At 45.5% G+C, this 26,365-nt stretch overlaps 1 protein-coding gene and 1 long non-coding RNA gene across 2 annotated transcripts in view; one reads left to right on the top strand and one right to left on the bottom strand.

Moving 5' to 3' along the window:
- The window catches only part of LOC140721021 (uncharacterized), a 689,868-nt gene that overhangs the window by 632,221 nt on the left and 31,282 nt on the right, over nucleotides 1–26,365 (bottom strand). The gene's annotated exons all lie outside the window — the stretch shown is intronic.
- Nucleotides 1,568–24,401, top strand: LOC140721032 (uncharacterized). Its single transcript, XM_073035909.1, has 3 exons — nucleotides 1,568–1,704; nucleotides 7,102–7,269; nucleotides 22,383–24,401. Exon 3 carries the CDS (start codon nucleotides 22,776–22,778, stop codon nucleotides 24,399–24,401), a length of 1,626 nt encoding a protein of 541 aa, XP_072892010.1. The 5' UTR covers nucleotides 1,568–1,704; nucleotides 7,102–7,269; nucleotides 22,383–22,775.

Raw genomic sequence — 26,365 nt, 5'->3', positions numbered from 1 at the left:
CTGATTATTGTGTCCCTCCTGGCATTTGACGGTGGTAAACTCAGAGACAGCAATGCTACTGAACCTCAGGAGTAAGTGATTAGGATTTTTCGTTGGAGATCGATAGACTGCCGGTAGTGTGTGTGTGGTCGTTCTCAGACTGGAAGGAGGTAGCGTTTGGAGAATCCCAGAGATCAGTCCCTGACCACAGTTGTTCACAGTTTAATGTCCTGGCGGAGGCAGCGAGATGTGAGATGTCGCAGTCTGCTGGTGACGCAGAACGAGTGGAGTTGGGGAACGGGAGGCTATTCACATGCAATTTCATAGCTTTGCAATCAGTACATAGTGCTTTGTTGAGACTGTACCTGGAATATGGTGTAAAATCCGGCTCCCGATACTAACACGGGTTAGACAGACTAAAGAACAAACTGCCGGAGGAACTCAGTGGGTCGGGCAGCATCTGTGGAGGGAAATGGACCGTCAACATTTCGGGCCGAGACCCTCCCTCTGGACTGAGAGTGGACGGGAAATAGTCGGAGAAAAGAGGTGAGGGGTGGGGATGGGGCAAGAGCTTGGGAGTGAGAGGTGGGTCCAGGTGAGGGGGGAGGTGGGAAGTTGGAAATACTGACAGGGGTGGGAGGTGAGTGTTTGGGGCAACACCGGGCTGCAGAAGGTGATAATTAATTCCATAGAGGATTAACAAAGAGGTGAGAGAGTATTTGTTATAGAGAGTGCAATGAAGATTCACCAGACTGGTCCCTGGAGTGGTGTGTCATCATATGAAGAAAAATCAAATGCGATAACCCTTTCATTTAGAGAATCGAGAACTGAGAGGTGAACACATTGAAATGCACAACATCATTACCGGTTGAACCAGGAATCCCAGTCTCTGAAAACGGGGGTGGACTGTCTGGGATTAAGATGAGGGGAAATGTCTCTACACCGAGGGTGATGAATGTCTGTAAATCCCCACTACAGAGGGCGGTGAAGACTCGGTGACCTTCCTCGCATAAAACGGAGGCCGGCAGATGTGTGGGGACTGAAGGAATCGAGGAAACGAGGATCGGGCCGAAAGATATGGCTGAGATGGGAGATCAGTCGCCATCTTGTTGCTAGTTAGAGGGGCTGAATTGTCTCCTCGTGCTGTTTCTCACTTGATGTTTCAGTGTTCCTGTCCAGTGAGGCTCCGGAGAAATGTGAATAGAAATGAGTGTTTATAAACAAAACTGATTTAAATGAAATCTGCATATTTCCAATTTGGGTCTGAATTTTGTGTCTGGGGTGGGAATGGAATGCCTAACTCTGTAACCAGTAGGGTGGAGGGGTGGGGACGGGGAAGATATAGAGGGAAAATTAAAAATGTATCTGACGTAAACATGAAATAATGTGGGAAATAATGAATTAACGTGGGGAAATGCAGCATGGGTCGGGCAGAGTGTGAGGGACGAGGAGCAGAGTCACTAGGTCACATGGGCGACCCTCCACCGTCACCTGAACCCGTTTTACCGCGTATCCGCAGTATCTGCGGGTTTGTTTCCGAGGCTCCGCCCGTTTGACGCGCTGACGACATCGCGCAAGCTCAGTCCTTGATGGTCGGTGTTTCTCTCGTTCTTTGTGGGAGCGGGTCGGTGGAGGGATCGGAATCGGGAGAGGGTCTTTGCTCTTCGGGGCGTGGAGCCGGGGACGGATTATTCTCTGCCGGGCGACACCAACAATTTCCCTTCGGTGAGTACTGGAGCCGGTCTCGAGAGCGGAGTTCTGATGTCCCGTAAACTTTCCCCAACCCAAACAAGAGAAAATCTGCAGATGCTGGAATTCCGAGCAACACGTACAAAATGCTGGGGGAACTCAGCAGGCCGGGTAGCAGCAAGGAAAAGAGTACAGTCAACGTTACCGGCCGAAACCCTTCGGCGGGACTGGAGAATAAAAGGTGGGGGTGGGGAAGGGAGAAGGAAACACAAGGTGATCGGTGAAACCTGAAGGGGGAGGGGATGAACTTTCCCGAACTGGCGGCCTCGCCTCGCTTCCTTCACAGAATCTGCCGGGGTCGGTCCGGGTTGTGAGACTTTCACACCGAACCGTCTGAGATGAGCCGCCGCTCAGCCCCTGTTGTTCCGGTCCGATTAGCAGGATGACGTTAAACATGTTTCTATATTGTTACTGACAGAGAATTGCATATTTACGTTCCGTGTGTTATCTGAATGCACTTGCCTGTGATGCTGCTACACGTCAGTGTTTCTCTGTGCCTGTACCTACCCGTACTTTCTCACTTGGCAACAAATTCTACTGGACTTGAGAAAGCGCAGTGAGATTTGATTAGTGATGATCCCCTTGGCAGCTCGGTGAGTGGAATGTCGGGAGACAGGACTCTGTTAAATGCAAAACCCTGAGCAGTGTCGATGATCAGAGGGATCTTCAGACTCATCGCTGCCTGAAAGATCTGCACAAATTGATCAGGTGGTTAAGACGGCAAATGGCATGATAGTCTTTATTAGTTGAAGCATTGAGTTCAAAAGTCGGGAAGTTGTGTTGCAGCTTTATACAACTAGTTAGACCACATCTGGAGTGTTTCATACAGTTCTGGGCGCCCCCACTCTCGGAAGGATGTCGGGGCTTTGGAGAGGGTGTGGAAGAGGTTTACCAGGATACTGCCTGGATTAGAGGGCATGAGCTATAACGAGAGGTTGGACAAATTTGTTTTGTTTTCCCCAGAGCGGCGCGGGCTGGGGTGAGACTGGATGGGCGTTTATAAGATTGCCAGAGGAATAGATAGAGTGAAATACGAAATCTTTACCTAGGGGTTGAAATGTCCAATACATTTAAGGTGAGAGGAGATGTGAGGGGCAAGTTTGTGGCAGACATCCTACCCTGCAAAAACTAATTTCAGGGATGTAGCACCACCACCCCCACCCCTCACAACCCCATAAGTCCTCACCTCCCCCCATCGACCTCCAAGTGTGTATGCATACAGGAGATTTGATTATGAAAGAGCACAACAATTTATTAGATCACATATTGAATCTATTTACACACACACACACATATATGTATATATGTGTATATATATATATATATATATATATGTGTGTGTGTATATATGTATGTATATATATATATATATGTTCCTTGTAGAGTATTTTGTAGGCAGTCTCAATGCTAATAACTAAATACTAATGCAAAGAGCTTTTCTATTTTGCAAACATTCCTTACACTGTGATGTGGCTTGCTTGGCAAATTAGAGCATTTTGCCAGAAGTTTTAATCTCACAGCATTCTGTATTAATGAAATTGTTAATTTTGCAAGACATCAGATTCGCAAGTGTTTTGTGAGACAGCTGACTTCTGAATTCTGTCTTAATGTGACACACCATTCTGAGTGCAATTTCTACTTCACAATCAGAATTTGGCAGCACCAAAATCAGCTTCATCAACTGGCAAAGCTCTTTGAATCTCAACTGTCCTGTGCTCACAGATTTTACTTTGGACAGCTTCCCCTAGAACTAATCAACTGGCAAACTTTTGTAGTTTGGCACCAGTCCTTCAAGGTTAGTTGAGACACTGAACAGAACCGATGGACAATAAAAGAGAGAGAGAGGTCGACTGTAAAGCCCACCCACAGAGAAAACTGATAGGTCTACTTAGCACAAAGAGAGACTAATCAGCATGTCTCTCTCCCTCTTGCTGGCTCACTCTCAAAAAGATCGTTTCCCGGATATTATATGTAATTTCTGGGCATCAGGGAGCCGCTGTCAATATGTGGGAGACTCCCAGAACTTCTGGGATAGGTGAGATGTCTATAGAATGGGAGGTTAGTTGGGGTGCTCTGCTTGGGTTGGGAGTCCCCACCGGTTATGTGTTCACATTTGCCCCTCCCATTTAACTGCAGATGGGCAGCATCTGCGTGTCTGTTTCTGCCCCTCCCTCTGGATGATGTAACAATCATTGTGCACATGCTCACAGTCTTCGGATGGATGGTGATTTCCTTTCCACTCAGTGCTGAAGTGGATCGTCTGCGGGATCAGGAGGGATCCTCACTTCCTGGATCACGGTCTGTGGGTTGAAGATATCACTTTCCCATCGGTGAGTATTGAGACCGATCCCGAGCGGGGAGATCCGATGTTGGCCGTGAGCCCCAAACTGAGGGCGAGTTACTCATTTATTTTCCAGTTATCTGGGCTCATCAAAAATATGTCGGCTTCACTGAACCTGCATTGAATGATCCAAACCAGGAGCCCAGGCTGTCTTTTTCCGCAGAATTGAAATGGAAGTCCTGCCGACAGGTCACGTGAGGCTGTTTACTGCAGATCTGCCCCACCCTCTGCTTTGTGACGTAAGATCATGTGGTGTGTGCACACAGTTCCCAGATGGGTGGTGATGCTTCCTCCATGTTGTGTTGGGGAGATCTGATGTTGGCCACTGAGTCCTGTTAACTTCCCCCAACTCACCTCGCTTCCTGAGGCTCCTTGCATTTGTCCTGAGCTTTATGGCTGTTGTGTCTTCTCCCTGATTGGGGTGGGTGAAAAAGGAGAACATCCCAAATTGTGGGGATCGTGTGAATAGTCAGAAGCATTTTCCCAGGGCTGAAATGGTTGCCACAAGAAGACACAGGTTTACGGTGCTGGAGAGTAGTTATTGAAGAGATGTCAGGGGTAAGATTTTTGCTCAGAGTGTGGTGAGTGCTTGGAATGGGCTGCCAGCAATGGTGGTGGAGGTGGATACGATAGGGTCTTTTAAGAGACTTTTGGATAGGTACATGGAGCTTTGAAAAATGGAGGGCTATGGGTAAGCCTAGCAATTAATGTAGGGACATGTTTGGCACAACTTTGAGGTCCGAAGTGCCTGTATTGTGCTGTAAAATTTCTATGATACTATGTTTCTATTTTTGATTTCAATGCCTGCTTTACCAAGGGACTAGGAAGTCTAGAAAGAGATCTTTGAGGGGAGAATGGTTTCTGTAATATGTTGTTTAGTATCCAAAGGTCTCTGCTGTTCCTCACAGTCATGGGCAGAGCAGTTACCATGCAGAGCATGAAGTGTCCGGATGGGAAACTTTCTATGGTGTGTTGATAAAAATTTGGTGAGGGTCAAAGTATATATGGCAAAGTTCTTGCTGTTTGTTTAAACTTTGTCATTTTAGAATATTTTATACAGTAGTATGTACTATTCATTCAGTATCTGTGTATTGCTGGAGGATCATCAGTGATTGTCCTTGAACCCTTCTCCCACCTGGTTCCATCTGCTCATTCCCAGCCCATCTTGTTCAACCTCTGTCCAGTCTCTCTCTCCCCCAGCTTCAGTGATGTATATCAAGCATCTGGGGCAAACTTGGTCCACCCTATATCCCACTATCTCGATGTTATATATCAGCAATCTTTCTTCTAACCTTTGTCTTCATTGTGAAATGTTCTTTTGCACCTTTGGTCTTGCTGAGTTATTTCCAGAATTGGTTTTTGTTAGCTGGAATGCCAGAGGGTCATCAGGTACCAGTTCTGTTGTGCATTGTTTTCAAACTGTGACTGTCAGCAAAGAGTACTGGAAGAGTTGGTACTTGGGCTATAATCCCGTGATCGACATTCCCAGCATATGGAACTGTCGGTGTTTTGGCTTTGAGATTGGTTAGTGCTTCTGTAGATGGCGCTGGATGGTCATCCTTCTGAAATGAAGCAGAAATTTTGAGCAGCTGGATATTGGTTGTAGGGAAATCCCTGATTGCACTACCCAGTGTGAGATGCAGGGACATTGTGTGAGAATCTCAGGGTCAGTGAGTGGCAGATTCAGTTGTGTGACTCTGTGAGGATGGGTCCTGGGATATCACAGTTTTTGATCCAGGTAGAATGGACCTGGGGATCGTGCTACTTGGGCTTATGAGGTGTTGAATGAGTATTTCTTGTTGGGATCAAGCGTTTGTTACTGGAGTTCCTTTGGAAGCAATGACTGCTAATCTGAGGAGAGGATTAGTTCCCATTCCATTCTCACAGGGACAGGCTGTGAGTAAATGGGCTGTTTCATGTTTACAACAGTAGAAAGAGACCATGAGTATTGTGTTCAATCTATGTTTGGAAATCTCCCCCCCCCCCCCCCCCCACTGTCACAAGTCTGTCACTCGGTGGAAGTCAAGTTGCTGGATATCTGCACTAAAAACTGAAAATGTTTTGAAGTCATTCTGACAAAATGTTATTAACCTGACTTGTAAAGACTGTTCCTCTCCCCACAGCTGTTCCTTACCTGCTGAGCATTTCTGGTAATTCCAGTTTCTTTTTATTACACTCACCCTGGAATGGTTTATATTTCCTGAAATGGACCAGTTTTAACCTGGAAATGGAAATGGATCATTCTGTGGTAGTAGAACAGTAAAGAAAACACAGCTTTTACCTGTAACATAATCCTGGTACCAATCCGTCTGTTCTTCCTGGAAATGTGTTCAGTACAGTTGTTGCTAATGAGGTTTAGAAGAGTAATCTCAGGAATGACTGGCTTTATGTATGAGGAGTATTTGATGGTTCTGGACCTGTGCTCAGTGGAGTTCAGAGGGACAGTGGGGTGTATGGTTAAGTAAACCTACTGAATGCTGAAAAGTCTGGATACAGTGGACACAGAGAGAATGTTTCCATTAGATGGAGATCCTGTGATCTGACAGCACAGTCTCAGAATAAAGTTGTTCCCTTTAAAACTGAGAATTATTGTTTTGTTGAAAAGATGTCTGATCTATGGAATTTGTTGCCGCAGAGGTTGGTTGAGGCTGCCATTTGGGTATATATTCATGACAGAGATTAATATATTGATGATTGCTAAGTAGTTTCAGGGTTACAGGAGGAAGGCAGGAATATGGTGTTGGAATGAAAATCAGCCATGTTTTCATCTGCCCAGTGGTGGGGCAGACCAGATGGATCGAATCACCTAATTCTGTTCCTGTGTCTTATGTCTTACCATGACTGAATGATGGCTCCTTCTTATCCCATAACGTTTTGTGACGTGTGAGGGACAATGAAAGATTGTTCACTGAGATCATTATATCTGCCTTCAACGTTTACATTTCAGCGAGTTTTGTTCTTAGTAACATTAAGCAGAAATGTTTGGTTCTCTTTTCTATTGTTAAAGTGCTTCATTATCTTTCATGTTAAAGTTAGACCTGCGGTGAGAGATTTATTGGAAGAAAAACCCCAACTGGAAGCAAACCACAACTGAAGACAGTGGGACATCAACAAGTGAACCTGCCTGAGGATTGAGAGCATCAAGTGGAGAGAACCCATCTGACTCAGATAATCCAGTGATTCAGTCAGGAAAAAGTTTGGTGAGTCTCATTTACTCAAACACTGGTCCTTTAGACATTACATACCTGTAAAAGGAAGGTAGGAAATAGTTGGTGTGAGACTGAATGTGCCCAGAAGAACCAGTTATGCCTCTGTCAGATCCAGTTGCAATCACTCCAGATCTGGTAATGTGCTTCCAGCAGCCCAGCCCTTTAAAACCACTCCCATTCTGTGGAAGTCGAATCTGGAAAAAGTCACTCAGAGACCGTATAAATACAAACACTTTACTCCAAGCACCTGGGGCTTACTCAGTTAGTCGCTCAAACAGGAACAGTCTGTGACTGTTCCCGCCCAATCCACTGACAGACTAACAATTCCCCTTACATCACAGAAATATCTGTCCAGATAACCCCCCACACAAGGCAGGCTGGAGCCAAAGTTATTTACTATATTACAGCCTCTTAAGATAAATTACAAAATAGTCATAATGGCTTACACACACAGAACAGACTGAAGCTGTCCTATCTCTACACGTGAGTGCACAATTCAGATAAACATCCAGAAACCCTAGCTAGCTACCCTCAAGAAGAAATGTGGCTCAGCATGGCTTAGTACATTGGCTGATCATCAGCAATTTCTTTCAGAAGAACAGGCGGCTATTGTTTAAGGAAGTGTTAACCCTTTTACATACTTTACCACTCCCTCCTTTTGATCATTACATGATCAACAAAGCAGTAATTTTTTCACAGAGAAAGCAACCGTGTACAGCATTGACTTACAATGGATAAAAACAGTGCACAACAGTAATTATAACAATGATATGCACAACTATTAAGCCATAATGCAATATCATGCCTCACATATTACCAAACAGGAATTCAAATACTACCATTTCGACCCTTCGGTGAACCTGTGTAAATCCTGCCCTACTTTCTTGATGCTGTCAATCTCCCTGGCAGTGTGCTTGGAGAGGGATGTAATGTTAGTAGACTCATCAGGGATATAGGTGCAGCATTCTGTGTCAATAATAACACAGGTTCCCCCTTTCTCAGCTAGGATAAAATCTAAAGCCATACGATTCTGTACGACTGTTTGTCAGATTGCATTCATTTCAGTGGATATTTCTGTTACTTGGGCCTGTGTTTCTGTCAGGGCCTCTGCAGTATTGCGGCCAGCTCAAGTGCTGTAGCCAAATTGATTATCTTTGGTGGATTCCTGGCTACTCCATAGGAGAGAAAAGTGATCATCCAAAATCGCTCAGTCTCAGTTGTTCCTCTCTGCTGCTGGGCACCTGCAAGTATGGCCAGGATGCATGTTTCCCAGTCTAGGAAGTTGTGTTTGGTGGGAACCTGAGATACCATCTCTCAAAACACTGACAGCCACAGTCATCTCTGACTGGACCCCAGTTCCGCATCTCTCTTCCCCGGGTGTTATTTGTGAAAGCCCAGGCTGAGAGTTCCTCACTCTGGTTGAGCGGGATTACTGACATTGGAATCATAGTTTTACTATGCCGCAAAATTTCGGCACAAACCCAGCAGGCCTCTAGTTCTACCTGTTTGGCATCGGTGTGACAGAGACACAGAAATGTGTTAACATGGGGACCCTGGATGCTGGGGTGATCCCTCTCAAAGACATAAACACGAACACCACTGTTACATACCTGTAACAATTTAAATGAACCAGCAGCAATAGACCACACATGGAGTCTGGTTTTGATGTTAACACCACTATCTTTATTTGTATCTACTTATAATATAACAACTTAAGCAAAACAATCAAAAGGGACCTTGCGGTTCAAATCCATACATCCCTCAAGGTTGCTGCACAGGTTGATAGGGTGGTTAAGAAGGCCTATGGTATGCTAGGCTTCATTAACAGGGGGATTGAGTTCAAGAGTAGAGAGGTCATGTTGCAACTCTGCAAATCTCTGGTGAGACTGCACTTAGAGTGTTATGTTCAATTCTGGTCACCTCATTATAGGAAGGATGTGGATGCTATGGAGAGGGTGCAGAGGAGATTTACCAGGATGTTGCCTGGTTTGGCGAACAAGTCATGAATCAAGGTTAGCAGAGCTGGGACTTTTCTCTTTGGAGAGTAGAAGAATGAGTGGGGACGATAGAGGTCTACAAGATTATGAGAAGCATAGACAGGGTGGATAGTCAGTATCTGTTTCCCAGGGCAGCAATAGCAAATACCAGAGGGCATATGTACAAAATTAAGGGAGGCAAGTCTAGGGGAGACATCAGTGGTAAGTTATTTTTTGCACAGAGTGTTGTGGGTGCCTGGAATGACTTGCCAGTGATGGTGGTGGAGGCTATAACATTAGGGCTATTTAAGAGCCTCTTGGACAGGCACATGGATGAAAGAAAAATAGAGGGATATGTGGTAGTGTGGATTTAGTACATTTTTTTTAAGGGTTATATGGGTCGGCACAACATGGAGGCCTGAAGGGCCTGTACTGTGCTGTAGTGTTCTATGGTTAACAGTGTTATGTGTGTACATATGTGTAAATATAACTCCCAAACCATTGAGCTCAGGGAATACCAAGCTTAGAGTCTTAAGATGGTAAAGTATGAAAGTTCAGCTCATCCACGGAATAAATGATGAGAGCGAGATATTTGTAATCGAAGGTGAATGTCGAGAGTAGGCAATTGCTACCAATTCCACAAGTTTTACGGTGGTAAAACAGGATAACAGTCGCCGAAGATCTTATCCGTCTTCGTTCCAAATCCACATATGAAATATCACCAAAACTAGCTGATAACAGGGGTACCGTCTTCAAAGGGAACTACCACCCAGGCAAAGGTTAACACACAGGTAGATTCCACAAGGTACTCCCAATCCAGATCCAACACACAAAGTATTACCGACAGTGATTTCCACAGAATCTCTTTCTCACAAGTGGTTACCACATAACACACCCGAATCCAGTTAAGGGTTAACAAAAGTGGTAGCCACGGGATACTCCATCAAAATCCCCATATGGATTATAGGAATTATCACCAACAGTGATTTGTCATGGGGTACCCTGTACAAGTGAATTACCACCCCCAGGCAAGGGTTAGCACAAGTGGTCTTCACAGGTTACTGCCAAACGTAAAGATCCATCCAGTGGATCAAACAAAGTGACAATCACACATTCAATAGACAATAGGTGCAGAAGTAGACCATTCAGCCCTTCGAGCCTGCACCGCCATTTTGAGATCATGGATGATCATCTACTATCAATACCCGGTTCCTGCCTTGTCCCCATATCCCTTGATTCCCCTATCCATAAGATACCTATCTAGCTCCTTCTTGAAAGCATCCGGAGAATTGGCCTCCACTACCTTCCGAGGCAGTGCATTCCAGACCCCCACAACTCTCTGGGAGAAGAAGTTTTTCCTTAACTCTGTCCTAAATGACCTACCCCTTATTCTCAAACCATGCCCTCTGGTACTGGACTCTCCCAGCATCTGGAACATATTTCCTGCCTCAATCTTGTCCAATCCCTTAATAATCTTATATGTTTCAATCAGATCCCCTCTCAATCTCCTGAATTCCAGCGTGTACAAGCCCAGTCTCTCTAACATCTCTGCGTAAGACAGTCCAGACATCCCAGGAATTAACCTCATGAATCTACGCTGCACTTCCTCTACAGCCAGGATGTCCTTCCTTAACCCTGGAGACCAAAACTGTACACAATACTCCAGGTGTGGTCTCACCAGGGCTCTGTACAAATGCAAGAGGATTTCCTTGCTCTTGTACTCAATTCCCTTTGTAATAAAGGCCAACATTCCATTAGCCTACTTCACTGCCTGCTGCACTTGCTCATTCACCTTCAGTGACTGATGAACAAGGACTCCGAGATCTCTTGGTATTACTCCCTTACCCAACTCTATACCGTTCAGATAATAATCTGCCTTCCTGTTCTTACTCCCAAAGTGGACAACCTCACACTTATTCACATTAAACTCCATCTGCCAAGTATCTGCCCACTCACCCAGCCTATCCAAGTCACCCTGAATTCTAACATCCTCATCACGTCACACTGCCACCCAGCTTAGTATCATCAGCAAATTTGCTGATGCTATTCTCTATGCCTTCATCCAAATCGTGAACGTAAATGGTAAACAGCTGTGGTCCCAATACCGAGCCCTGTGGCACCCCACTAGTCACCACCTGCCATTCCGAGAAACACCCATTCACCGCTACCCTTTGCTTTCTATCTGCCAACCAGTTTTCTATCCATGTCAATGCCTTCCCCCCGATGCCCTGAGCTTTGATTTTCCCCACCAATCTTCTATGTGGGACCTTATCAAATGCCTTCTGAAAATCGAGGTACACTACATCCACTGGATCTCCCCCATCTAACTTCCTGGTTACATCCTCAAAAAACCAACAGATTAGTCAAGCATGATTTACCCTTGGTAAATCCATGCTGGCTTGGCCCAATCCTATCACTGCTATCTAGATATGCCACTATTTCATCCTTAATAATGGACTCCAGCATCTCTCCCACCACCGAGGTCAGGCTGACAGGTCGATAGTTCTGTTTTCTCCCTCCCTCCTTTCTTAAAAAGTGGGATAACATTAGCCATTCTCCAATCCTCAGGAACTGATCCTGAATCTAAGGAACATTGGAAAATGATTACCAATGCATCCGCAATTTCCAGAGCCACCTCCTTTAGTACCCTAGGGTGCTGACCATCTGGACCTGGGGATTTGTCAGCCTTCAGTCCCATCAGTCTTCTCATCACCGTTTCCTTCCGAATGTCAATCTGTTTCATTTCCTCTGTTACCCTATGTCCTTGGCCCATCCATACATCTGGGAGATTGCTTGTGTCTTCCTTAGTGAAAACAGATCTGAAGTACTCATTAAATTCTTCTGCCATTTCTCTGTTTCCCATAACAATTTCACCCAATTCATTCTTCAAGGGCCCAATGTTGTTCTTAACTATCTTCTTTCTCTTCACATACCTAAAAAAGCTTTTGCTATCTTCCTTTGTATTCCTGGCTAGCTTGCATTCGTACCTCATTTTGTTCTCCCCGTATTGTCTTTTTAGTTAAGTTCTGTTGTTTCTTAAAAACTTCCCAATCATCTGTCCTCCCACTCACCTTAGCTCTGTCATATTTCCCTTTTTTTAATGCTATGCAGTCTCTGACTTCCTTTGTCAACCACTGAGGCCCCTTTCCCCCCTTTGAATCCTTCCTTCTCTGGGGGATGAACTGATTTTGCACCTTGTGCATTATTCCCAAGAATACCTGCCATTGCTATTCCACTGTCTTTTCTGCTAGGCTATCCATCCAGTCAACTTTGGCCAGCTCCTCCCTCATGGCTCCATAGTTTCCCCTGTTCATCTGCAACACTGACACCTCCAAGCTGCCCTTATCTTTCTCAAATTGCAGATAAAAGCTTATCATATTGTGATCACTACCTCCTAATGGCTCCTTTACTGTGAGATCGCTTATCAAATCCTGTTCATTACATAACACTAAATCCAGAATAGTCTTGTCCCTGGTCGGCTCTCGTACAAGCTGTTCCAAGAATGCATCCCGTAGGCACTCTACAAACTCCCTATCCTGTGGTCCAGCACCAACCTGATTCTCCCAGTTCACCTGCATGTTGAAATCCCCCATAACTACTGCGACATTACCTTTACCACATGCACGTATACCCTTGTACATTCATTTCCCAGGTCTGATCTCCCTGCAGCCATGTCTCCGTTATCCCAGCAACATCACAGTTACCCATTCGCACCTGGGCTTCAAGCTCATCCGCCTTATTCCTGACACTTCGTGCATTCAGATATAGAATTTTTAACCCATTTCTCCTCTCTCTGTTTGAATCGCTGCCTATTGTGCTTAACCCAGCTCCCCGAACTCCCATCGGTCTATACGCCCCTAGAATTTTGTTGTCCTTCCTACATTTACTTATTCTTGCAACACATTTAACTCCATGTTCCGTCAGACCATCCCTCTGTACACGAGTCCTCCTTATCACTTGATCAGCCCCACCTCCCTCTACTACACACTTAATATTCCGGAACCGTGTAGTCCCCACCTGTCCTTTATTCATCCTCTCGCTATCATCTCTCACAGTCTGGATCCCCGCCCCCTGCAAATTTAGTTTAAACCCCCCCCCCCCCCAAGAAGCTGTAGCAAACTTCCCTGAAAGAATGTTAGTACCGCTCCAGTTCAGGTGTAAACCGTCCCTTCGGAACAGATCCCACCTTCCCTGGAACAAGGCCCAATTATCCACAAACCTGAAGCCCTCCCTCCTGCACCATCCTCTCAGCCACGTATTCATCTTTATAATCCTCCTGTTCCTTGCCTCACTCGCACGTAGCACAGGTAGCAATCCTGAGATTGTTACCCTGGAGGTCCTGCTCTTCAGCTTCGCACCTAACTCCCTGAACTCCCTACGCAGGACCCCCTCACTCATCCTACCCACGTCATTGGTCCCTACATGGACCACAACATCTGGATCCTTGCCCTCCCTCTCGAGAATAACCTGTACCCGATCTGAGATGTCTCGGACCCCGGCACCAGGGAAGCAACATACCATCCGAGACTCCCAATCTTCCCCACAAAATCTCCTATCCGCCCCCCTGACTATAGAATCCCCTATCACTACTGCTCTCTTCTCTTCCCTCCTCCCCTTCCTAGTCGCGGGTCCAACCTCAGTGCCAGAGACAGGACCACTGCAGCTTGTTCCTGGTAGGTCATCCCCACCAACAGTATCCAAAACGGTATACTTATTTTTGATGGGAATGGCCACAGGGGTGCTCTTCTCTCTCTGTCTGCTCCCCCTGCCTCTCTTGACTATCACCCATTTGCCTACCTCCTGTCTTTTCGGTGTGACTGCCTCCGGATAACTCTTATCTATCTCTGCCACTGCCTCCCGAATGATCCGTAGTTCATCCAGCTCTTGCTCCAATTCCCTAACTCGGTCTGATAGGAGCTGCAGCTGGATGCACCTATTGCAGGTGTGGTCATCAGGGACAACTGTGTTGACCCTGACCTCCCACATACTGCATACGGAGCACACCACTGCTCTAACCGTCTCCCCCATTACCTGATCCCAGATTAGTCAGAATAAATGAAAAGCAGGCTTCTTGCCGAAGTCCTCTTGCGCCGAAGCCCGCTGAGCCAAAGCCCAGCACTCTGCTCCTGCGCACTCCGCTGCCCGCTCCTGAAAGTGGGTCGCTTTTTAAAGCCCGTGCTCGCCACTGACGTCACCCGCGCTCACGCAGCTTTACCTTCCTCCTCAGGTATTTTCCAGGTATTTGCTGGATCAATAATCAACTCACCCTTGTGGGCACAGGAGAGTTCAAACAGCGAACTTCGGCCACTAGGTCCTTTGTTTCGAACCTTCCATCTTATTTCTTTCTCTCCATCTGACTGTCTGTCTCTGACTGTCCTTGCTTAAATAAAGCAAACTGCGAGCTATGTAAACACAAGCTGTGAGCAAGTGTAAACACGCTGCAGAGTCAAATAGTTCCACCCCTCCCTCTCTCTCAGTAAGAATCAAACAGGAGCTGAGAAAGCCGGCGGCTGACGTCACTCAGGCAATCTCTCTTAAAATGACAAGAAACCTAGAGGTTCATCACACCACGATCAACCAATACTTTTTCCTTTAGTCCGAGAGAGTCCTTCTACTCAGTTCCTTCAGTAACACGATTGTAGTCTGTTCAATGTATCCACCGAGATTTCCCCTTCAGTCTCAGAGCTGTGGAGTGGTCAGTAACACCTAATATGGTCCTCTCCACCAAGGTCTGAGTTTCCCTCAATCCCAGTTCTTGGTCGGGACAAAATTCCCAGGTTCTGTGGTGGGATAGTCACTCCTCTCTGCAGGGTGGTTCTCTTCCTTGTAAGCCTGTCGTACCTGTGAATGTAATGCTTGGAAAATTTTGTTTAGTTGGCATATGTATTTCCCCATCTCTTCCCCGAGGGTATGCATATCCAATTTACCTGGTAGACTTTCTGGGAACAATGGTACACAAGGTCTTGGTCCACAGGGTGTCCTCATGGGCCGTCCATAAATGATTTCAGCTGGTGAAAACACTGTTTTCCCCTGTGGGGTGACCCTCATGTAGAATAGGTCTAACAGTGGGACCTTCAACCAAGTGAGTCCAGTCTCCGCTGTTAGTTTGGCCAATTTACTCTTCAGAGTGCCATTGACTCTTTCCACTAAGCCAGCGGCCCGTGGGTGGTGTACACACTGGAATTGTTGCTTGATAGCTAGTTTGTTACACACCCCTTCGCTTGCTTTCGCCACAAAGTGTGGGCCATTGTCAGAGCTCAGCATCTCTGGCAGGCCGTACCTGGGAATTATATCCCGTAATAATACCTTCACAACAGAAATAACAGTATTATTGGTAGTTGGAATAGCTTCAATCCATCTGTTAAACGCATCTATAATAACTAAGCAGTATCTATAGCAATGTACTCTTGGCAATTCAGTAACATCATCTTGTAGACACGAAAATGGTCAAGGAAGTCGTACCCGGTGTGCAGGGTGCAGGTTAACAACCATTCCCTCCTTTCCCAGGTGTGTGCATAATTGACCAATATTGGTAAAAACTGTGCAGGAACACAAACCTGTCCCGCTGGGGTGATCCAGAAACCTCGGTCGGGGTCTTTCTGGCACCCCATCTGGAACTACAGCTTGCACTCCTCCTCAGAGGCGTCCCCCTGAAAAGTACGTACCTCCCACATGTCTGGCAAACTCGTTCTGCTTCAGTCACGGAGGATTGCTTGATGGGAACCCGAGGAGACTACAACTATCGAGGATTGTGCAGCACTTTTCGCTGTCTAATCTGCTGAAGCATTGAGTTTAGTGACCTGGTTGGCCATGCGGGTGTGGGCCGCACATTTAATAATAGCCTAAACTCGAGGTAGCTGTTGAGCGGTGAGTAAGTTGTTTACAAAGGAGGCATTACTAATGGGGTGGCCAGAGCAAGTCAGGAATACCCACGTTCCCAGACAGCCCGGTAGTCATGTACAACTCCAAATGCATAACGGGAGTCCGTGTAATTGTTCGCACTTTTATCTGTTGCTAGGATACAGGCACAAGTCAGAGCAAACGGCTCAGCCTTCTGGACGAGACAGCTGCTTCAAAAGAGGCCTGCTCAATTACTTCACTGTCCGTCACTATCACATCGCCAGAATATTGTTTCCCTGCTGGATCCACAAAAGGGCTTCCATTCTCATAAAACATTGCCTCGGGCTTGAGGGGATATTGCAGAGTGGATGGGAGAGTCTGTCCTTCTTTCATGGTGATCCGGATGGGGGGCAGTTTTAGAAATTAACAAGCAATGCCAATTTCATGGCCTGAGATTGCCCAGAGATGGGGTACAGCCTCTTGGGTTCGGTCAATATTAAAAGAGTGTCTTACCAGATGTCCTGTCTTCACCCGAGTCCTTCCAGTATCAGAGTTGGCATGCGGCCAAGTCTGGCCAGCCTCCCTCGGTGCTGGAGGCTTGTTTCATCAGGGTGTAGGCAAGGAACCCCAGGCTCTTTGGCTTGAATCCAAGGCAAACCCTCACGGTGGTATGGGGAACCACCTGTCCTGTCTGTCGCCAAAGGAAATCCGGAACTTCAGCCAGTAATGCACTGTTCTCTCTTCCTTTAACCTCTCTAATGTGACTGGGAACTTTGTCCCTAGAGGGGTGCATTATACTGGCTTTTCTCAATCCCCCTGGAATTACACCTGTAGTGGCTGTGTATGTGAATACGTGCGTTCCGTGCCTTCGAACCCAGACAGAGTGATTGTAGTGTTTGATAGCTGGAATCCATTTTCCGATATAATTTCCTGATTGAGAGTGGTTGTGGTTGCTGGCATATCAATCATAAACGGAATTGGAATTCCAGCAACTTGCAGTGTTCCATTGGGCTCTTCCTGAGGGGTGGTACTCACGGCAGGAAGCATCCTTGCTTGTTAATTTGAAAACGGGTTGTTGTCCCCACCTGTCCCTTGGTAGGTTTTTGTTCCCATCTCTGATCCCCAGATATCGCCATCTCGCATCCTTCTTCCCACTGAACATCTTCACCTTTAATATTAGTTCCCTTCAGGGTTGATTGGGATTTGAAAGTCAGGTCCCAACAATATGTCAAAGCTTGTCACATTCGATTTTGGTCATTGTTAGGCCAATCCATATTATTTGTTTTAATCATGTTGGCTAATTTAGTTGGTAAGTATTGGAGCAGTAGGGAGTTAAACTGGGGAGGCAGATTCCCATCTTTACAGGCTTGGTCAGAAGTTGTTCAGACCTCAGATAGAGTCAGCAATCAAATGGTTGAGCATGGTGCGATGAATGTGCTGAGCTGTGTATATCACAATGCAAGAAGCATCGTAGGAAAGCCAGATGAGCTCAGGGCAGGGAATTACGATATTGTAGCCATTACTGGGACTTGGTTGCACCCAATAGTCTGAGGGATTTAGAGGAACAAATTTTTAGAGAAATCGCAGACCATGCCAAGAAACAAAGCTTGATGCAGTAAGTGATTTTAACTTTCCATATATTGACTAGGACTCCCAGAATGTAAAAGGACTAAATGGGGTAAAGTTTGTCAAATGTGCCCTTAATCAGTGCGTAGGGTTCCCGACGTAGAAGTGTGCAATAAGCTGTTAGGAAATGATCCAGGGCTGATGACAGAAATTAGTGATCATAATGCCATGAGATTCAAAAGTAAATATGGAAAAAGAGAGGTCTGGACCATGGATTGATATTCTAAATTGGAGAAAGGTCAATTTTGATGGTATCAGAAAGGATCTGATAAGTATGGTTTGCGACAGGCTGTTTTCTGGCCAAGGAGTACTTGGTAAGTGTGAGGCCTTCAGAAGTGAAATTTTGAGGGTGTGGAGTTTGTATGTGCCTGTCAAAATAAAAGTTGAAAGGTAACTGATGCAGTGAACCTTGGTTTTCAAGAGATATTGAAGCCCCGGATATTTTATTCTTCTGAATGCCTCAGACAGTTGGGTGCTACCAAGACTCATTAATCACTACAAATCATAAATCCATGCAAGCTCATCTGACTTTTTTTTTGTCATCTTCTGTTGGTTTCTAAAAGCTTCCCAATAGTTTTTGCTCTTTTGTTTGCTCTCTCTTTGGTCTTTATGTTTGTTTTGGCTTCTCATTTCAGCCATGGTTGTGTCATTCTGCCTTTCCAATGCTTCCGCTTCTTTGGGATGTATCGATCACTCAGCTCCCGAATTGCTCCCAGAAACTCCAGCCATTGCTGCTCCGTTGTCACTCCTACCTTTCCCCTTACAAGTTTGGCCAGCTTCTCTGTCATAGAAACATGGAGAAGTTCAGTACAGAAACAGGCTGTTTAGCCCACCTAGTCAATGCCGAGGACACATTTAAGCTGTCTAATGCAACTACTTGCACTGGGACAATCACCCTTCATGCCCCTACCATCCAAATACCTATCAAACTTCTCTTATTGTTGAAACTGGGCTTATATTCACCACTTTTGCTGGCATCTCATTCCACACTCTCACGACCATTTCATTAAAGAGATTTCCCAAATGTTCCCGTTAAATTTTCACCTTCCCCACTTACCCATGACCTCTGGTTATCATCCTACCCAACCTCAGTGGAAAAAGCTGCTTGCATTTACCCTCTCTATACCCTCATAATTCTAACAGATCCTCAAAGCAATGTATAATTTACTTTCTGATGTTTAGACCCTTTTTTAGGGCTATAAAGTGATGAGGGGCATTGATCGTGTGGATAGCCAGAGGTTTTACCCCCAGGGTTGAAATGGCTAACACGAGGGGGCATAGTTTTAAGGTGCTTGGAAATAGTTACCGAGGGGTTGGCAAGGGTAAGTTTTTTACTTAGAAAATAGTGTGTGTGTGCAATCCACTGCCAGCAGTGGTGGTTGAGGCAGATACAATAGGGTTTTTTAACAGCCTCTTACATAGGCACATGGAGCTTAGAGAAATAGAGGGCAATGTGCTAGGGAAATTCTAGGCAGTTTCTAGAGTAAATTACGTGGTTGGCACAACATTGTAGGCTGAATGGCCTGGAATATGATGTAGATTTCTATGCTCAATGTTCTATGTTGAACAGTGAAATAACATCTCTTCTTTAATCTGTACAGGGTCCACGATTTTAATGTGGCTTTTTCACACTCCAATAGAACCTTTGTCCATCTCCTGAGTAAATAGAGATGAAAACATATTTAAGATCTCTCCCATCTGCTTTGGTTCCATACGTGGATTGCCATTCTGGTCTTACAGAGAACCAACTTTGTGCCTTACAATCCTTTTGCTCTTAATCTATCTCTGGAATCCCTGATGATTAATCTTTTCTGCAATGGCAACCTCATGCCTGCTTTTAGCCATCCTGATTTATCTCTTATGTGTTCTCTTGTATATTTTATACTTCATAAGAACCTGCCTGCCTATCCCTGTTATGAAACTCCATTTTGTGCTTCACCAGGATCTCAATATCACTTGAAATCCAAGGTTCCCTACAGTTTCTATCTTTACCTTTTATTCTGACAAGCACATACCCACTTTGTACTTTCAAAATTTCACTTTGAAGGCCTCCCATTTACCAAGCACACCTTTGCCATAAAGCAGCCTGTCCCAGTCCACAGTTGCCAGATCCTAGTATCTTAATTCCAGGTGTTGATCCATTCCCTGAACACATCCACCTTTCCTATCATGCTCCTTGCATTGAGATATACAGGGTTCAGCATATACACTGCACCATGCTCAACGTTTTTCATTCCTGACCTTGTCTGAGGTCTGAACAACACCTGTCTCCACAACACCTCCACTATCTGTTCTGTTATTCAGGCATCCATTCCCTCTGAGACGTTAGTTTAACCCCCCTTACCTCCACCCCCCACCATGCAGCTCTATCACCCCTTTGGTTTTCGTCTCCCAGATCAATAAAAAGGAGGTGCATACAGGCAGATAGGAACAAATGGGCTACTTATGAGATACAGGAAATTCAAGTGAACACTGATGAAAGAAGGCATGAGGTTGCCCCAGCAGACAAGGTGAAGGAGAATCCTCATGGATTCTGCAGATATGTTAAGTGCAAAAAGATTGCAAGGGAAAAAAATAATCCTTTACAAAATCAGAATGGTAATCCATATGAGGAGACAAAATAGATGGGGGAGATTTTTTCTGCATTCGTATTTACTCAGGAGGTGGATACAGAGTCTATAGAAGTGAGGCAAAGCAGCATCAAGTTCATGGACACTGTACAGATTACAGAGGTGGAGGTGTTTGCCGTCTGAAGGCAAATTGCCATGGATAAATCCCCAGGGCCTGACAAATTGTTCCCTGGGACCCTTTGGAAGACAAGTGCAGAAGTTGTCGGGGCCCAAGCACAGATATTTAAATCATCCTTAGTGACAGGTGAGGTAGTGGAGGATTGGAGGACAACCAATGTTGTTCCGCTGTTCAAGAAAGGCTCTAAAAATAAACTAAGAAATTGTACATTGGTGTGCTTGACATCAGTAGGGGGAAAGTTATTGGAACTTATGTGCAGGAACCGGATATATAAGTATTTGGATAGATGTGAATTGATTAAGGATAGACAACATGGCTTTGTGCTTGGTAGTTCATGGCTCACCAATCTTATAGAGTTTCTCGAGGAAGTTATCAGGAAAGTGGATGAAGGCAAGGCAGTGGATGTTGTCTACATGGACTTCGGCAAGGCACTTGACAAAGTCTCATATGGGAGGTTGGTCAAGAAGGTTCAGTCACTCAGCATTCAAGATGAGATAGTAAATTGGACGAGACACTGTCTTTGGGAGAAGCCAGAGTGTGGTAGCAGATGGTTGCCTCTCTGACTGGAGGCCTGTGACTAGTTGTGTGTCATAGGGATCAGTGCTTGATCTGTTGTTGTTTGTCATCTATATCAGTAATCTGGATGATAGTGTGGTTAACTGGATCAGTAAATTTGTGGATGACACCAAGATTGGGGTGTAGTGGACAGCGAGGGAGACTATCATGGCTTACAGTGCGATCTGGACCAGCTGGAAAAATGGTTTGAGAAATGGAAAATGGAATTTAATGCAGACAAGTGTGAGGTGTTGCACTTTGGTAGGACCTACCAGTGTAGGTCTTACACAGTGACTGGTTGGGCACTGAGGAGTGTTTTAGAGGAAAGGGACCTGGGAATACAAGTCTGTAATTCACTGAAAGTGGTATCACAGTTAGATAGAGACGGAAAGAAAGATTTCAGCCCATTGGCCTTCATGAACCAAAGCACTGACAACAGTAGATAGATGAAAGTTGTAAAAGAGGTTCCGAGAGTTCAGAGAAAATTCACAAGGATTTTGCCAGGTCTGGAGGACTTGGGTTACGAGGAAAAATTGAACAGGTTAGGACTTTATTCCTTGGAATGTAGAAGATTGAGGGGAGATTTAATTGTGATAGAGGGGCATAGATAAAATGCAAGCTGGCTTTAACCACGGAGATGGTGTGGAACTACAACCAGAGGCCATGGGTTAAGGGTGAAAGGTGAAATGTTAAGGGGAACATGAGGGGAAACTTCTTCACACAGATGGTCATCTGGGTGCGAAATGAGCAGCCAACACAAATGGTGAATGCGAGCTGGATTTCAACATTTAAGGAGTTTTGTGTAGGGACCTGAATGGTAGGGGTGTGAGAATGGGGAGTTTAAATAGTTTAGCACAAGCTAGATAGCCCAAAGGGCCTGTTTCTTTGTTGGTACTTTTCTGCAAGAGCCTTTAACAGCTGTGCGGACCAACCATTCATCTCAGCAAGAAATTTTTATAAGGCAACTGGCACTTTAAGTTAATAATACATATAAGAAAATCCCAGCGGCACGTCAAGAAAGACTATTTGTGTGAGAAATTTTCAGTTACTGTGGGGCCAGGCACCCATGCAGCTCAGCAGGAACAGGGAATAATACCAATGGAGGGAGCCAAACTGAGCCAAGGCACAAATTGGAGACCGCAGAAATGCCCCATTCCTATAGAAACAAGAAGAGCATCAGAGAATTGATGGTCATTCCAGATACCAGCACTGTGCCCAGTTAGAAGATGATTTCTCTGTCCAACTTGGGTGGAACCTCACTGTAACAGTGTGATGCTGGATCAGACCTTGGCAACTCAAGTAATCTCATCCGAAGTGTTGTCCTACACCCAGTGATGGATTTTGTAAATCTTTTTACAGGTTAAAAACGAGAAGGAATTTGTCTCCCGGAAGCTCAGACATGGCACACCAGTTTTGCTGTCTCTGTCTAGATATTTAAGAAGTGAAGCAAGGGATTCAATCGACCATCCTACCTGATCAGACTATGGGGCAGGATTCACTCAGTCATTTGACCAACTGGCACGCCCATCATTTTACACAGGGGAGAGCCCATTCTTCTGCTCAGACATTGGGAATGGATTCAGTCAGTCATCTCAACTGAAGGTACATCAGCAAGTTCACACTGGGCAAGGTCATTCACCTGTTCTGTGTGTAAGAAAGCACTTAGTCTGTCATCCCACCTGTGGACACACCAGTCAGAAGCTGGTCATCTGCTGAATTTCTGGGAAAGGATTCACTCGGTCATCTGACCTGATGGCACACCAGCGAGTTCAGACTGGGGTGCGGCCGTTCACTTGCTCGGACTGTGGGATGAGATTCACTCGGTCATCCACCCTACAGAGTCACCAGCGAGTTCACACTGGGGAGAAGCCATTCACCTGCTCAGACTGTGGGAAGGGATTCACTTTGTCATCTCACCTACTGACACACCAGCGAGTTCACACTGGGGAGAAGCCGTTCACCTGCTCAGTCTGTGGGAAGAGATTCACTCAGTCATCCCACCTACAGATACATCAGCGAGTTCACACTGGGGAGAAGCCATTCATCTGCTCAGAATGTGGGAAGAGATTCACTGATTCATCCACCCAACAGAGACACCAGCGAGTTCACACTGGGGAGAGGCCATTCACCTGCTCAGTCTGTGGGAAGGGATTCATCAACTCTTCCAGCCTACTGACACACCAGCGAGTTCACACTGGGGAGAAGCCATTCACCTGCTCAGAATGTGGGAAGGGATTCACTCGGTTATCCAGCCTGCAGAGTCATCAGCATGTTCACACTGGGGAGAAGCCGTTCATCTGCTCAGACTGTGGGAAGGGATTCACTCGGTCATTTGACCTAATGGCTCACCAGCGAGTTCACACCGGGGAGCGGCCGTTTACCTGCTCAGACTGTGGGAAGGGATTCACTTTGGCATCAATACTAGTGAGACACCAGCGACTTCACACTGGGGAGAAGCCGTTCAACTGCTCAGTCTGTGAGAAGAGATTCATCAACTCTTCCAGCCTACTGACACACCAGCGAGTTCACACTGGGGAGAAGCCATTCACCTGCTCCGTCTGCGGGAAGGGATTTACTCAGTCATCCCACCTACAGAGTCACCAGAAAGTTCACACTGGGGAGAAGCCATTCACCTGCTCAGAATGTGGGAAGAGATTCACTGATTCATCCACCCTACAGAGTCACCAGAAAGTTCACACTGGGGAGAAGCCATTCACCTGCTCAGTCTGTGGGAAGGGATTCACTCGGTCATCTCACCTACTGACACACCAGCGAGTTCACACTGGGGAGAAGCCATTCACCTGCTCAGTCTGTGGGAAGAAATTCACTTCGTCATCCAACCTGCAGAGACATCAGTCAGTTCACACCAGGGAGAAACCGTTCACCTGCTCAGTCTGTGGGAAGGGATTCACTCAATCATCTAAACTGAAGGTACATCAGCGAGTTCACACTGGGGAGAAACCGTTCACCTGCTCAGTCTGTGGGAAGGGATTCACTCGGTCATTTCACCTGCTGACACACCAGCGAGTTCACACTGGGGAGAAGCCATTCACCTGCTCAGTCTGTGGGAAGAGATTCACTGATTCATCCAACCTGCAGAGACATCAGTCAGTTCACACCGGGGAGAAACCGTTCACCTGCTCAGTCTGTGGGAAGGGATTCACTTCGTCATCCAACCTGCTGAGTCATCAGTCAGTTCACACTGGGGAGAAACCGTTCACCTGCTCAGTCTGTGGAAAGGGATTCATTCGGTCATCTAAACTGAAGGTACATCAGCGAGTTCACACTGGGGAGAAACCATTCACCTGCTCAGTCTGTGGGAAGGGATTCACTCAGTCCTCCACCCTACAGAAACACCAGTCAGTTCACACATTTTGAACTATTCACCTGCTCAGAATGTTGGAAAGGATTTATTCAGTCATCCCAACTACTGGCACACCAGTCAGTTCACATTCTTATTAATTCCTTGCTTTTGCTTGCTGAGGACATTCATTTTAAGAGAGAGAGTGATTAAGAAGGCAAAGCAGTCGGGCTTGCAGCTTGTTTACATCGCTCACAGCTTGTTTAGTTTTAACCGAGGACTCAGACACTCAGAGTCAGGCGGAGATGAAGGAGGAAAAATGGAAGGATCGAAACCAGGGAACTAGTGGCCAAGGGTCACTGTTTAGAGCTTTCCTATGCCCACAAGGGTGGGTTAAGTGTTGATTCACCATACATCGAATGTGTGGTTATCACCTCATTTGATCCATAGGTGTGGATCAGATTTGGGGTATCCTGTGAAGACTACTTATGTGTTAACGCTTGGCTGGGTGTGGTGTGATAATTCACTTGAAGGCGATACCCCTTGTGACAAGTCACTTTCGGTGATAATTCGTATGTGGATTTGAAACGATGAAGCATAAAATCTACAGCAACTGTTCTCTCGTTTCACCACAATGGAACCTTTGGAATTCGACGTAATTGCCTTCTCTCGACATTTACCCTGGATTACAAATATCTCTCTCTCATCACCTATTCCGTGGATGAACTGAACTTCCATACTTTACCATCTCAAGACTCTAAGCCTTGTTTCCACCGAGCTCAATAGTTTGGGAGTTATATTTTGTTACGCCTGTGCCCCAACTCTGAGGGGCTAAAGGGTACAAAGTAGCCCCCACCTTTTTGAGAATTGCAAGATCGCTATTAATTCAGGTCAGGAGATGCAGGAAATGAGAGAAAGACACGCAGAATCCACATGGGGTTTGGAATGTCCTGGCCCCTCAGCGATACAAAGCCACGGGAAACGGCCATTGTCTCTTGGAGACGGAATTGTGTATTGAGTACTGTACTATTTATTTGAAGCCCTCAGGGAATGAGCCGAGGGGGCTGGCTGAGGGATTGCATCATCCCAACCTGATTGACATCTGAGACCCCGTGAGTAAGGATAAAAGAGGGTCTGGGGAACAACCCCTTTAGACGCACCAGGAGAAACGATAGAAATCCCGTGACAGCGTTTAATAGCGACTGCCGGTGGTGACTCGTGTGTGTGTCCATCCTTGCCTGGATGACAAGTTTTCCACGGAACGGCTTAGCTAAAGGACCGACTACAAAAACGGAACTCTCGAAGGATCGACATCATAAAAAGGAAATCAGGCAAGTTTAAAACATCTGTCTCTCTTGACTCCAACAAAAGGCTGCAGCCTGCATGAACTTGAGTGACTTTTATATTTCCATCGGACAATACATTATCCCCTACACAACGATAGAGTTATTTCTTATTGATTATTATTATACCCGCGCTTTTAGATTTAGTATTGATGACGTATATATCTGTATGTTTGCATTGAGATTATTTTTGTGTATTTTTATCAATAAATACTGTTAAAAATAGTACCATCAGACTTCAACGGACCTCTCTATCTTTGCTGGTAAGTGACCCAGTTATGGGGTACGTAACAATTTACACACATATATATACACATAACACTGTTATCTTTTGTTTATCTTGCTTAATTTACTTTATTATAAGTAGATACTAATAAAGATAGTGGTTTTAACATCAAAACTAGACTCCAGGAGTAGTCTATTGCTGCTGTTTAATTTCTAAAGCTTTAGTTTCTAAATATTTGTTCACAACAAAATTGGGGCCTGCATCTGGGATATGAACAAATTTGAGGGCGTGTTGATTAATTAATTATTGATTTCATTGGGGAAATCCCTTTTGATTTATTTGTGTGTGCAAAATCAGCAGCAATGGATGTTGATAAATGTCTGGAAGCACCAACCTCTGAGGCATTAGAGGACGCCAGAAGGATCGTGTTGTTGTGTATTGCGAAAAGGTTTAAACTTGCTAAGGTGAAATT

The sequence above is a fragment of the Hemitrygon akajei genome, unplaced genomic scaffold, assembly GCF_048418815.1.
Source record: "Hemitrygon akajei unplaced genomic scaffold, sHemAka1.3 Scf000049, whole genome shotgun sequence".
NCBI classification, from domain to species: Eukaryota; Metazoa; Chordata; class Chondrichthyes; order Myliobatiformes; family Dasyatidae; genus Hemitrygon; species Hemitrygon akajei.
Note: the sequence above shows the minus strand (reverse complement) of the source record. Positions and strands in the feature narration are given on the sequence as shown.

Bases quoted from the DNA above. Each gene is read 5' to 3' on its own strand.
- LOC140721032 (XM_073035909.1), top strand. From the start codon at position 22,776: ATGGCACACCAGCGAGTTCAGACTGGGGTGCGGCCGTTCACTTGCTCG.